At 44.6% G+C, this 14,355-nt stretch overlaps 1 protein-coding gene across 2 annotated transcripts in view; it reads right to left on the reverse strand.

Annotated features, from left to right (window-relative positions):
• HR (HR lysine demethylase and nuclear receptor corepressor) overlaps positions 1-14,355 on the reverse strand; it is a 394,390-nt gene that overhangs the window by 225,874 nt on the left and 154,161 nt on the right. For both annotated transcript variants that reach the window (XM_086943684.1, XM_086943683.1), the window contains one exon: positions 10,744-10,900. In XM_086943684.1, the coding sequence (XP_086799810.1) occupies positions 10,744-10,900 (157 nt within the window). The remainder of the gene's footprint in view (positions 1-10,743; positions 10,901-14,355) is intronic.

The raw sequence follows: 14,355 nt of genomic DNA on the forward strand, positions 1-14,355 counted from the left end.
TTCTGAATTGGTAGTTTATGTGGTACACTCAATCATTCACAGAGCCCGGGCTCGACTCAGGGCCGGACTGGCCTAGGGGGCATCGGGCATTTGCCCAGGAGGTTGGAAGGGGTGGTTTTGGAGCAGTGGGGGCTGGTTTTGTTATTGAAGGCCGATTTTGCACTGAAGCTGCAATATCAGTCCCCAGTAGCAAAAGCAGCAGTGCTGGGGGACAGCTTTGTTATGCCACTGTATTTTAACGCTTGAAACATCCCACCCAGCGGGTGGGGGCTGGTCGGGCAAAATTGACAGGGCTGCTTTGAGTTCCCTGGCTCGGCTTGATAACAATCATTCCCGGCAGTGCGGTACCTACAGAGTTTGTCGTATTTGTGAGGTAGGGGCATGCTCTCTTCTGGGAAGCACAGCTCACTCACTGCTAGTGCGCTCACAGCTTAAATGCAGCTCCTTGAAGAGCGTACCTTGTCAGGTGAAGCAGGGGTCCTAGAATGCGTGACTAATATATTTTAGTGCAATGATGCAGACAACAGCATTAAAATGCGTTAGTCTAACCCCTGATGTGTGGTATTTGGCAGGGCTGCATGCCTCACTAATACAGAAATTGATCCAAATTGGGTAGGGCCTTGGGTAGGCTCATGAAGAAGCATAACACATCTGTCTGTCATCACTTCCAATTTAGGTGACAGAAGTCACAATCATCTTAAGCCAAAAGTCGCTTTATTTTAGCTTTCAATCGCTCGAACATCCTTCACTTCAAGGCACGTGAATGGACACATTTATTTCCTCTAATTTTTTAAGAAATCCAGATTCCCTGTTCTCAAATGTTGGCATCTAGCTATGCCTGAGTGCAAGCCCCCCTCCACTAACTGTGTTTAATCAGTCATTTTCACATCCCTTGTGTTTTTTTAGAGCAATTCTGCAAAAGAGATACAGACAGGAAAAGGCCCAAAAAGTCTCACAATGGAACACAAAACAACAGGTGTATCCTCCCTGCAGAACCACAGCCGCCACCCCAATCCCGCCCCCATCCCAGTCCACTCTATATGCAGAGGGCCTCCTTGTAAACACAGCTTGAAAATGTCCTGCTCCTATTTTTATTACGAAACCCTCCCTCTTCCCACAAAAGGCCCCACCTCACAAATAGAATGTATTTCCTGTTGTGTCTCACGCAGACACTGCAAGACGTAACATAGAAGCATAAGGCACTGTGTTTAATCCTGTTTAAAAATAAATGTTTTTTTGTTCTCATAACTGTAGCGCATTAGCGCGCATCTTCGTTTCAATCCAGTCCCACTAGGAGTCGGTTGTCTTGGGTGCAGCGAGCTGGTCCAATCCCTGCATCCATGTGCAGGTGCATGCACATGTTGCAGAGGGCACTGTCAACTCTGCTTTCCTGTCGGGAAGCGTCGGCAAGGGATTGATTGTGAGTGTAGTGGTTGATGGCCGCCACGACAGATGTAGTACCATGGGCGTGGCTCCACCTAGAGACTCTGATCAATCACCTGTTAGCTCATTGATCCCGATTTCTCAGATGTACGAGAAGATGATTCCGATAGCTCAATTTCTAGCACAGGATCTAGCGTGGTGGTTAAATGTAGGAAATTAGCAAAAAGGTACAGGTAAGGTATCTCTGGGAACTAGTGGCCATAGAGAGGTCTCTTCTTCATTTCGCTACTCAAATTCTCCGGAAAATGGTAATAGTGAGATCAGGTGATCATGTGGCAAAAAGCTATATAAACTATCAAGGAGGATCAAAAGTAGACTCCTTAAGTTCTCTAGCCTACGTTATTGATCTATGGACAGAATATCATCTGTTGCCCCTTACAACAATGTATATTCCCGGGGATGACAACTTCTAAATTGACTCATTGAGGCACAGCCTGCCATCCTCAGTGCATTTCAGGCTGAGTCGATCGGCATTAGTCAAATTGTGGAACAATTTGGTCATCTGTGGCCGGACCTTTTTGCGTCTTGAACGAATGCCTCATGGCTGAATGATTGCTTACACAAGATCAACACACTTCTCCAATTCTCGAGATGAGGCAAATCCTCAGTCTCTCAACCTAGATATTGGAAGGGGCTTGCAAGAGTTAGGTTGTCCCAAAGAGATAGTCTTATCCATTCAGCAGCATGAACACATCTGCTCTGGCTGCTTTTGCAAAACATTGGTGTCATTTTGAGAAATGGTGTGCTGACAAGCAGTTTTCATCACAGATAGTCCAGCCTTTCCAACTATTGGGGTTTCTTCAAGACAGTTTTAAGAAAGGTTTTACTCCTTCAATATTGTCTTCCCAATGGGCAGCAATAGAAGGGATGGACGACTCTTCCTTGAATCCTGTACAGATTATTCCCCTAGTAGAGAGGTTGCTGGCGTGATTTAGATTTTAAAAAACTATGATAGCCCAATGGTTCCTGCATGGAATTTACCTGCAGTTCTACCTGGTCTCCAAAGGTTTCAATATGAACCATTAGAAACTGCAACTCTTCAATGGCTTACAATCAACTTATTATTTTAGGTACAATTACATCTGCAAGACATATTGAAGAATTGGGTGCACTGTTGGCATCTCATTCATAAATCAGATTTTTCCATGACTGCGAGGTGCTAAAGTTAAACCCAACTTTTCATCCTAAAGTATACTTTCAATTTCATAAACATCAGGAGCTCATTTTATCAGTCTTTTTCCAAGAGAATTCCTTTTGTCCAGGGGGTCTGGATGTGAAAAGGGCTTTTTCAGTTTACTTAGAAAGGACAACTAATGCATTATTGATTTTGGTCCAGCATACAGAAGTTAAAAACCATCTACCTTCACCATTAGTAAGTCAAGCTATTATTAAGGCATATTCTTGTAAAGGTTGTCAGTTCCCCAGCTCAATTCAGAAAAGGTCTATAAGAAGTATATCTGCTTCTTCGGCAGAAATGAATGGAGTCTTGGTGGTGGAAATCTGTAGAGCAGCCACCTAGGCTTCAGAGGATACTTTTGTAAAGCACTACAAACATGACTTGTCTGATTCACACAATTTCGGTTTGGGTGTTCTGAAATCTGCTCTGGATTAATAGCACTTGAGGTATCCATTTATATAATTAAAAGCAATCATGAAATTTGATTTCCTCATTTTATTTTCTTGTATGTAAGCATTGAGGAATTTAACTTTTTGTATCCTCACATAGTATCGAGTGGGAAGGGGAGATGGGTTTTGGTGTAATAAATACATTACTTAGCGGTAATCTTCATTACCCGAAACCTTAGTATTCCCCGGCCCAATTCAAGATCCTTCCCTTACCCACCCTGTTGGTCTCTATTCCTCAATGCAACTTTCTATAAAAGCAGTTCTTGTTGTGAGGAGGAGCTTTAGTGGGAAGAGGGAGCATTTAGTAATAAAAATAGAAACAGAACTTTTTCAAGGTGTGTCTATGAGGAGTGTAACTTGAGGCCACAAGCTCGGAGCTATTGCAAGTCTGACATGATATTCTTCGAAAGATGCCGCATGCACTTATATGTCATCACTCACGTTGATGATGTCTGTCAGCCCAGACAGCACTTCCCGGATCGTGTTTTGAAAGACCTCAGCTGTATTTGTTATTCCAAAGTTCAATCACTTGCAGCAACAGAGGCTTAGATGCACTGAAAAGATTGTACTATAGTAGAACTTGTGATCCAACATGAGCTGGTGAAATCCAGACCGAAGGCCCATCTTTGAAAAACAGCATACACTGCTCAGTTCACCCATGATATCAACTTCGAGGGAGAGGTGCCGCTCATGTTTAATTGCAATGTTTGGGAGGTGCATGACTTAGTACAGTTTAACTCTGTTTAGGTTTGTGGATCACAACAACCCCAAGGGGTGAGTTCTTCTACTTTTTTCTTTCAGTAGTATTGACTTCCTCTGGGTTATGCAGTTCAGCCTCCATTTTTGACCGGAGAAGAAATGCTATTCATCTGTGCCACAAGCATTGGCCTACAATGAGCGGTCAACATGGAAACTTTTACCATTTTCCCTTTTAGGCTCCCTATCCCTTAGAATAGTGCATGGAACTCTTCAAGAAGGCTGTCTAATTTGGGGGCATACATTCAGAACGCAAACTGCACTAGTTGGAGTCTTTCCACCATCTCGCAGCTCAGCAACATGCCCACCCCTCGCTGGGTGACATACACTTTGGATGGAATGGTGACTTTGTAATAAACATGCCTAGCAGTGGCAACGGTTGAGAATGAACATAAGAATAGACGCTGACTCTCACTGGATTGAGGGTCGACTGAGTGTTTAGTGTCTCACATGTCTCTTTAGTTATTATATTAATAAAAGCGACTGTGTTGATGATGATAGTCAGGGCTTTGACACTTTGGAGGGAAACATGTATCACGTAAACTTGGTCAAGGGCATATCCTGTGTACACTGTGCCGTCCCGCCTCTCATAATCCATATCATCCTCCACCACCTAGCTCAAGGGATTGGTTGGATGTTCACAGTCTTTCCTACAGCTATCTTTGGGCTGCGGGTTGACCAGCATGCCCTTGAAAAGTGTTTCATTCTCTAGCATCACGCACCCATCTTTCCGCTGGCTGTGCATGCTACTTGGTGGTGGAACTTGCCTCCATTGTATCCACAGCAACATCAGGGTTTCTGCCATTTTTCTTCTTTCATCTGGGGATTAGACTTCATGATCTGGTTGACTGGCTCATTCCTTATGTGCTTGTGCAGAGCTGCTTTCATGTGCGACGCTCTCGCTTTTGAGAGTCTTATTAGCGACCTAGTGTCAGTATGTCCAGCAGGGACTTCCCTCATTCCTGGAGTGTTTTCTCCCTCAGTTTTGCTAAATGAAATGTGAACTGATCTCTTCGGTTTTGAAACAAGTGTAGTAGGCATCCACTGACTTCTACGCAGCTTGCCATGCATGGTGAAGTAGGAATTGTTCGTAATCGGTGTTGGCAGTGAGTTCAAAATGTTCTTTCAGTGCCACAATGATGGTAGCATATGTGAATGGGGGCAGTTTCTGGAAGATTGTGTGACAGTTTGTAGATGTCTTGTCCTGCTAGGTTGAGTAGCAAAGGTCGCTTCTGATTTTCTTCCACTGCTATGCCAGAAAAATACATCTCCAGCCTCTCCACCAACAGTTTCCACTTGGGTGCTTGAGCCAATGGTGGTTCTGAGGTGATGAAGGGATCAGTTGCTTGGATGTTCACCATCCCTTCATCTTTCTCTAGCCCACTCATTCCTTTCCGTGCTTACAGCCTCTCTAAAGTATGCTACACTAGTCCAGGTGACCCTTCTGCCCTCCCTGGGGTATGATGTGGGTATTATTTGATGCCTTCCATTTCATTAGGTGGGGTGGGCCCAGCCGCAGCCCTGGACAGTAGCTGCCACACTGCAATGTTGCGGCGATTGGGTACTGGGCTTGTGTTCGCAACATTGTTCTCCTTCTCCCTTCTTCTCTCTAGGACTGGCGCTTAAATCAGATGTGTGCCCCACTTTCGAGAATAGTCCATTCTCTCGGGCCACCCCAACGGCCTATTTTACTGCCTTGGTGAAAATGGGGAGTGCTCTGGCTGGCTGCCTTGGGGCCTATGTCCTCGGTGTGTGTTGTGAACTTGTGTACCCCAATAGTGATCGCACAGTACGCTAGGCTTCGGGATGTGCTCCATTCAGTCGGGCTACTAATGTCTCCTCGCTATCGACACCACCAGGTGTGTTTTATGTCACAGCCCCTTCTGCATCCAGGTCGCTGTGCTGGGTCTCCTTCTTGGGACCCTATGCATGGGTTTGCAGAATGCAGCTGGGCAGTGCTGGGGTGCAACTACACTGGCGCTGTTTGGCAGGCATCAGGAGTCGTAACTCCACAGGCTTTTTGGGTGCAGGTCGCATGACCTCATTGCCAATTATGTGGATTCACAGGTGATATATCACTGAAGCTGAACACACAGAATAGCACTAATGATTCAACATACTGTGCGCTTGAACACTGGGTAACCAGCCATGTTTTAACCATCAGTAGGTCACTGGAGCCAAACCATTACTGCAATCCCCATGGGGTTACTGGGGCACAACCCTCCCTCAGTAGGACTGCTCCCATTTTGGCCCGCACAACACTACAATTCACTTTGGCTTACGTTTGTCATGACATCTGTTTAAGCATAACTAGAGAACATAATATTGGGTTAGGTTGTGACAGGAACATTCACAGTTTTCAGAATAACTTTGACCCTGCCTGAATCCTCAGGGTGTTTAGACAAGATACTGGAACCAAAAACATGGTGGGACTAAATATTGCATCAAGAATATCGAGGACAAAAATATTGTGAATGTAAGTTACTGTAGGTAAGCAAAGTATAACTATATATAATTAAACATATATGCACCTTGAGGATGTATATATCTTCAAGGTACGTAGATGTGGAGATAAGAATAGTAAATCCATCCTTACCTACCTGCACTTATCGTGTTGATATTTTGGTCCTCAATGTCTTATACAATAATCTATACACACAGTATTTTTGGTTCCAATTTTCTGTCACAGATCCTTCGCAGGCGTCTTTGGGTTGCTTGCTTGGAGGGCATTGAAGATGGGAAACAGTTGTGAACAAAGCTAAGGTCTCACAGGGACCTCCTAACTAACACTTAGCGCAGCATATCAGGCATTGGAAAGAACATTTTAGAAGCGTGGTTCAGATAATGGGGAGTGGATACTCTATCGAAGTACCTTCTCTAGCTTTTCCAAGGAGACTTCGCCATCACACTGCACTGCATAGGAAAGCTTGTAAACTGTTAGTGCCAGTAAGTGCCAGAAAGGGTAACTTACAATTACCTTACATGCATTAGATTGTTAGTCAGCGGTCGAAGTGCAAAAAAAGAATGGGAACTGTGATCTTGAGTCCAGTGGGGGCAGGGTCAGTGGGGTTGGGGCGTGCCTAAAATCAACAAAATATTCTGTACTAAATTTGCTGGCCTCTCACCAAATATAATGCCCCCATCTTAAATGAAGAGTAAATGCAAGTTAAACTAATCTGTGGAAAATACATTGTTTTGGGATAGATCAGTTAGATAATGCACTCACTTCAGACGTCTGTGAATCTAACCAGAGGGTCACTGATTTTAATCTAGGTTACTGCACTGGGGAATAGCGACAAGTATATTTATAGTGCTATTACTTTCCAGCTTGTGACACAACACACAATGACTATATAAGTCAGTTTAGAAAAGAATTACATACAGTATAAGGTAGACTGCTACAGCTTGAAAAACGTTTTACACACAGAATTGATTTGATGCTTTCAGTGCTCTTTTATCGACCCAGACACTGCACCTATTTCTTTTCTGATATGAAGTACTCGAAGGGTTACATACAGTGTATTATAAAACTCCCAAATAAACAAGACAAGGCGTTAGGGGTAGGCTTAAGGCTGGAGTTAAGGTAATGGTAAGGGGAAATGGATGAGGTAAAAAATAAAAAGGTAGCAGTGTCAATAGAATGGCATTTTTAATGCAGTAGTAAACCGAAAGTGGTCAACGAGTTATTGTAGAAGAGGCACTAACCTAGATTCTCCCACTTGTACCCAGCAGAAGAGCAAATGCAACAAACGCTATGGCTTCTCCGAAATAAGGGAATTCCACACTTTTCCCATCAGGGTCGGACTGAGAACCCATAGGAGCCCTGGCAATTTAGTCGGACCAGTTTTTTTTTTTTTTTTTTTTGTGGCATACTTGTATAGCGCAACCTGTCACCACCAGTTCCCCGGGTGGCGCAAGTGTGAAGCACTGCTGCTTTTGTTACTGGGCGCTGATAATGCTGGCCTCCAGTATCAAAACTGGCCGCCATCACTACAAAACCGGTCCCCACCCTTCCAGCCTCCTGGGGGAAACACAAGATGCCCGCTCTGGCAAGTCCAGTTCTGCTTCCCATTCATTAAACGATAAGCAACAGCAAATAAATAACACTGAAAAGAAGATAAGTGGGAATATCGTGGTGTAGTAGATACTTCCTCTTTAGGCAGGTAATACAAATTTCTTTTATAAAGAGGAATTAAGGTCAACAAATTTGTTGAAACTCCAGCTTGATTGCCCAACCTGCAGGAGTGGCTGGTATGCTGGAAGAGTGGGTGGGCAGGCGGTCGAGAGGGGGGGAGGGGCACTAGGGGATAAAAACAATTTAAAAAAATTAAAAACGTACCTGCAGCCGTCGCACTCTTCTGACCTCTTTACCTCTTCAGGAACGGTCAGGCTCCCAGAATGCCCTTTGGCCAATCCTGAAGCTGCTCTCACGCATGAGAGCAGCTTCAGGATTGGCCTGAGTGCCCTTGATTTGCGCTCCAGGACAGACTGTGAGTCTGCGCCTGCTCTGTCACACCCAGCTGCATTGCTGGGTTGGAGATAGCTTTTACTGCGCATGATGGTTTGGCCGGCCTAAGACGTCTGGCCAAGCCCTCATGTGCAGTGAACGGATTGAACTACAATTCCCCTCAGTGCCTGTCCTCACCAGGCCCAGCCCCAAGACTTGGCTGGAAAGGCAAAATAAAACGAGTGTCATTTCCTGATGTTTTTGGGAGGGGCGATGCTCCGCCGCCATAGCGGAGGAGCCTCAGATGCCATTCTGGTTTGTTCCATGTGACAGTGATTGCCCGTTCCTTGTTCTTATAGAGGCTCCAGGTACTGACAAGGCTGTGTTGGTGCAGATGTAGCCGTTACCCTCTCTCCCATTGGTTGCGCTAAAATGTTTGAGGACCCTTTTGCCCCATCATGTCCACCTCTGCAGCGTGCCCTCCAAAGGAGAATGCTGCCTGGGCCTCACTCACCTGAAGGGCATGAGCTCGCTGGCAGGGTAGGTCAGGGGCAGTGGATGCCCAGGGGCCATCAAAGATGGATCCCATGGATTATCTAGTCTGGACGTTGCAAATCCTGCTTCTGTGCTACACAGGATTCCTGATACCTGCATCAAACAATTTTAACTTTTCATAAAATATGTTGCTTGAAAATCCTAGAATTGGCTAATCACTGAAAGATGATGATATAATTACCTTAATCAAGGGTACTGCTTTTATTAACTCCAAATTAATAAAAGGCTGAAATGATCCCATAGATTCAAACATGGGAGGCTATAGATACACAATTCCAATTAGCTGTTTAACCTTAACCAACTGAGCTATCTTAATAAAGTATGACACCTATTTTATTGGCCACTGAGATTGATTTTCAACATAAACTCCCATCCTGTGCTCCTAATTGCCTTATCTTGCTGTCGGACTTTGGGATCGGAAGATTTTTCCTCCAAATATAAATCTTCAACATGAAAATCTACTTGGGTGTCTCATTCATTTTAGCCTAAATCGGTGATTTATGAAAAAAAAGGTTTTATCACAAAATAAACCAAAATGGAACGTGGCTTCTGGCAGTTGAAGACAATACAGGGGGTGTCAGGATATATCCTGTTGCATCAGTTGAAGATGCAAATTCTATTTCGAGAATGAAAATTTGAAAGTGGAAAAATATTTACACCACCGACCAAACAGCGGAGACTATATGACCTCCTTGAATTTACAGGATGCTTACTTCCACATTCCCATAACTTTAAAGAATCGCAAGTGTTTCCGTTTTACTTTAGCAGGGACCCATTACCAGTCCAAGGTCCTTCCCTTTTAATTCAAAAGGATTGTTTGGTGGTTTCTGCACAAACTCTAAACTATATCCATTGGATTTCAGAAAGCAAAGGAGAATATGCCAGAAATTTTCAGTACTCAGCTTGACCAAGGTGGAATATAGAGAGTATTACTGAACGCACTTCTCAAAGTCTATGGTGATTTTCCACTTCAGTGAAGTTTAGCTCTTTTGAAAAGTATACTGGGAATCGAAGTGCTACATTGAGATGGAGGATAGCCATATTGGGACCAAGAAGTGCACAGATCAGAAAGAGACTGATAGAGGAGACAGAAACAGTGGCGGTTGGTGACCTACAAAAATGGAGGGACGACATAAATACAATTGAAAAACATACAAACAAATAAACAAACATTTATATATGGAGAAAAAAAGTCTCACTTACCAGAGCCTGCAGCACGTACTCTGTGTTCTCCAGTCCTTGGCTCCAGGCTCCTCCAAGCGTGAAGCCGCAAGCTCTTTCAGGTCCTTGTCCAATCTAGACACTGCTCTCATGCTGCATGAGAGAAGTGTGTGGATTGGCTGGAGCAGGCTGACTCAGCGCTCCGAAGATCACTGAAGACTTGTGTTTTCTCTCCAACCTAGTTGTCTAAGACAGCAAATTTGGAGAGGTTGAATTGCGCATGTCGGTTTGGCCGTAGCAAGGTATCTGCCTAAACCGACATACGTAATTCACACTGAAAGGGCCACTCGGCATTGCTACCAATCAGCAGCAATGACACACTGGCCTTGCCCTGCCCTCTCCGTTCGGCAGAAAGACAGGAAATAAAATGGTAATAAAATAATTGTTTTAGCATTTTATTTTTCCAGCTTTCTGAGAAGCAGCGTTTGGGGAGGCGGCACTCCTCCGCTCCCATGGAGGAACCGCCACAGGACAGAAACAGTACAAGAGACAGGATGCCGATGGGTTGAAAGAGAAACACAGCTAGAGATACAAAGTGACAGAAGTCTTTTAAGGGACGAGAAAGCGATGGCCCATGACATTTGCATGTGTGTGACAACATGGAAAGGGTCGGTAAGCTAAGGCAAAGAGCAATTACATACTTAGCACTGGAAAAACCCTGCCGGAGAGGGGGGTAAAACGGGTGTTCATCTCACCTGCGAAAGTGCAAAAATCTGCATCTGGTCTCGGCTGATGCTTCCTGGCTCTGGGACTTGCAGATGTAGCAGTGTTCAATTCCTTCTGGGAGTTGTATGCAGGGGACACTCTGCAGGGTGGCATGAGTTTGATCCCCAGACTTTGTCACATACATATCTGCAAGATAAAAACAAACTTCAGGCTATGCTCCCAGGACTGATGCTCAATGACTCTGCAGCTACAGCAGGGCCTTCTCATGTTTTCTGTGGTCTGTATTTGAGTGAGAAAACAGGTCCAGCTCAGGTAGAGCTCTTTATTGCTCTTGCCTTCTTTATTCTGCTTTCACACTCTCTGAAGATAACCCCATTTACTCTCCTCTTCCCTCTTACTTTACTGATTTCCCCCGTCCTTTGCACTTTCTGTATATCTCCTTATCGCTCTCCATAACCAAATGCATGCTACAGTATTATTATTTTTTATAACCAATTGTATTGATTTTAATGCAAACATTGCAATACAGCCACATACAAGCACGATAAAGTACTTTTCAACCCACTGTATGGTTTGTGCTAGTCGTATTTCTCAGCCACAACGCTAAGAAGAGCATTTGCATCTCCACCTGACAAGACTAGTAGCTTGACGTCCCCCTTCCTATTCCGCTTGACTCAACCATCTGCCCCACACCCGTCGTACTTCTGCGGGCAGCCCTGTGCTATAAACACCTGTTTCTCATGAATCATGCACCAGTCCAGGCCTCTGCGCCACTGTGACACTGGCGGGGCGGGGGCTGCTTCCATTTGTTGGCTATGACTCTTTGCGCTTCCATAAGAACTGTGCCCAGGAATCCTTTATCTGCTCCTGATCCTCCCATGCCCTCTAGTACCCCCAGGAGAAAGGCCACAAGTGCGCGGAGAACCTCACAGCACCACACCTCAGTAAGTTCTGCGGCTAAAGTGGTCCAGTATCTGTCTGTCGCCGGGCAGGCCCACACCATTGTGCTACAGTATTATTTCACTATTAACTTGTAAAGTGATCATGTCCACAATATTGACTCCAGACATAACATCAAGGTGGGTACCTGAAGTGGAGTATAGATGTAGGGGCAGATTTACAACTTCTGCAGCATCTCTGCAAATCAGCAGGGATGCGCCAGAACGGATGCGTCACATTTACAATGGGGCGCACCATGGTGCAAGGAGGGGCAGATATGTGACGCATCCTGGGCGTACAAGTGGTGCATTGCAGGAGTTGCATCGCAAGCGCGATGCAACTCCTGCAATGCACAGGGGCCACCCATACTTAACGTGGTGCGTCACTACTTACGCCTGCTTCAAGCAGGAGTAAGGATTTGACGCAGCAGCGTAGAAAAACTGACTCCGTAAAATCTTGTAGATTTCCCTGCATCAGTTTTACGGGGCTTTCCTGCGAGGGAACTCCCACCCTGCGACAACGCCCACATGACACCTGATGCAGGTTTCATGTGGCGCAGGGCTTTACAACGTGACGCATTTGCCTAGATGCGTCACGTTGTAAATAAGTCGCAACGTGGCGCATGGTTTACCCCGCTGCTGCATCACAAAAGTGACGCAACAGCAGCGTAAAAGTGTAGCACAGGGTTAGTAAATCTGCCCCGTAGTATTCTAACCTCCACATCTGTTTACCTGGATGATAGGTTGGTAGTTGATATTGTGAATACAATATCTTTGCAAGTCAATATTAAAACCACCAAATAGGGGGATAACACCTCCAGACCATTCTCTGTTAAGTCATTTAAAACTGCTGTTGATCAGAAAGTACTTTACTTCCCCTGGAGGGGGAAACGTAGGTGTGACTGCCTAGGTAGTATGAGAATAGTAAAAAAACTATTTGGTGAAAATTAAATTGATTAATGCAAAACCTCAAAGAAATCTCTGGTTGAAAGACCATTCGGGCAAATAACTAAAATGATGAAAAAAAGGAAAATGTGGAATCATACCTGAGGGTTGATGACAACTTTAAAAAAATGACACACAACTTTCAACAATTCCCAAAATGGAAGGTACTGAAAATGTAGGTGATTTTTAAAAATTAGAAAAGATCTGTTCAGGAATACAAATAGCTTCAGGTCACTAGAGTCTTTTTTCTGTTTAAATGGCGGGCAGTGTTGCAGTATGAGCGGTAAGGAAAAAGGGTCAGGGGAACTGGTAATAAGTGGCAGAGAAGCATAGTTGAGAGGTTACTAAAAAGCAGGACAGGAATGGGAAAATGGTTACCTGTTTCCTTTTTTAAAAAGTGGATTTGGGAAAAGAGAAACAGAGGTAAGAAAAAAGAAAAATAATACAAACGAAAAGAGAGGTGGGGAGGTAAGCACACGAAAAACGAAAAATAGTTATGTCACAATCTTGTAGACAAAATACAGACTTGTAGAATTATTGCATTCACAATGTTGACCTTCTCTACAGTTCTCATTACAAGTGTCCCATTTTTTCGGATGTTTACATTAATGAGAGTTATTGGGCTCACTGCATTGATAAAGTCAGTGGAACAGCTAAGGACCGGGCTTGTCTCCCATAGAGCTTTCAGGTGTTCCAAGGGAAAATGCAGAAAGGATTAGTGAATTACTGTGTGAATTGATACTGGAATTACTGATTCGCCCAATATTTCCCAATTTCTGTGGAATTAATGGAATCCCCGGTAATGTCAACTCCAATAGTGGAGATTTACCAAATGTGGGTTCAGAACATTCAGGTTAGGTGGAGAAGTGTGGCTCAGGGGTTAGAGGAGGCAGACCCGGAAGCTGAGATCGGTCTTGGACCAGGGTTCAATTCCCCACCTCGGCGGGTCTTGGGCTTAAAAATTCCACAGACTCGATAATTCTCGTTGCGGTGCCTACGCGACTCACGGGTTCACACTCTGCGACTCTGGGCAATAGCTTGCTTAATCTCCACTACGGCCCCTCGTGGCGGGATGCCTGGCTTTCACCTTGTGGATACCCTGCTGGGGTTATCTCACAGGGGAATACCAGGACGGGTTCCCAAGGCAAGCGCCTTGATGCCTTCGGGTGATACGTGTGCTATATAAATCGCAATACACAATACATACATACAGAACGAGTATGTAGGGAAGTACAGCTTAACCATTTTAACTCCACATCTTAACACTATGGTGATCTTTGATACTGTGAATGTGATATTGTTACAGGTTGATATTTCAACTGCAGTATTGTGATCCCATCCAAAAACACACAGAAAGAAGGTGGGTGCGATAGGAGAATGAATTGAGTCACAAGAAGAGAAACAAAACAAGGAGACAAGATTCAGAAGACCTTTCTACCAGGGCAGACTGAGCATGAACACAATAGGACGAAGGCCAGACAAGACAAGCTGCAAGACACATTGGAGTAGCTCCAGAACTCCTTCAGTGCCGCTTTGCTCCAGGTATTAATTTTCTTCCTTGCATGTCTAAAAGTAAATATTTGTCCAAAACAGCATTGTACAGAACACATTCTCTGCTGCAGGCCTTGTCTGCAAGTCACCGTGGAAACGCTGGACCCCACAAATATATCTGCACAGTGTATGTTCACAGCGTGCAGGGAGGCTCCAGGGACAATTCAAGTTGATTGCTCAAAATAAAAGGGTCAGCTGAAGAAACTT

Source organism: Lissotriton vulgaris, chromosome 11, assembly GCF_964263255.1.
Source record: "Lissotriton vulgaris chromosome 11, aLisVul1.2, whole genome shotgun sequence".
Classification (NCBI taxonomy): Eukaryota; Metazoa; Chordata; class Amphibia; order Caudata; family Salamandridae; genus Lissotriton; species Lissotriton vulgaris.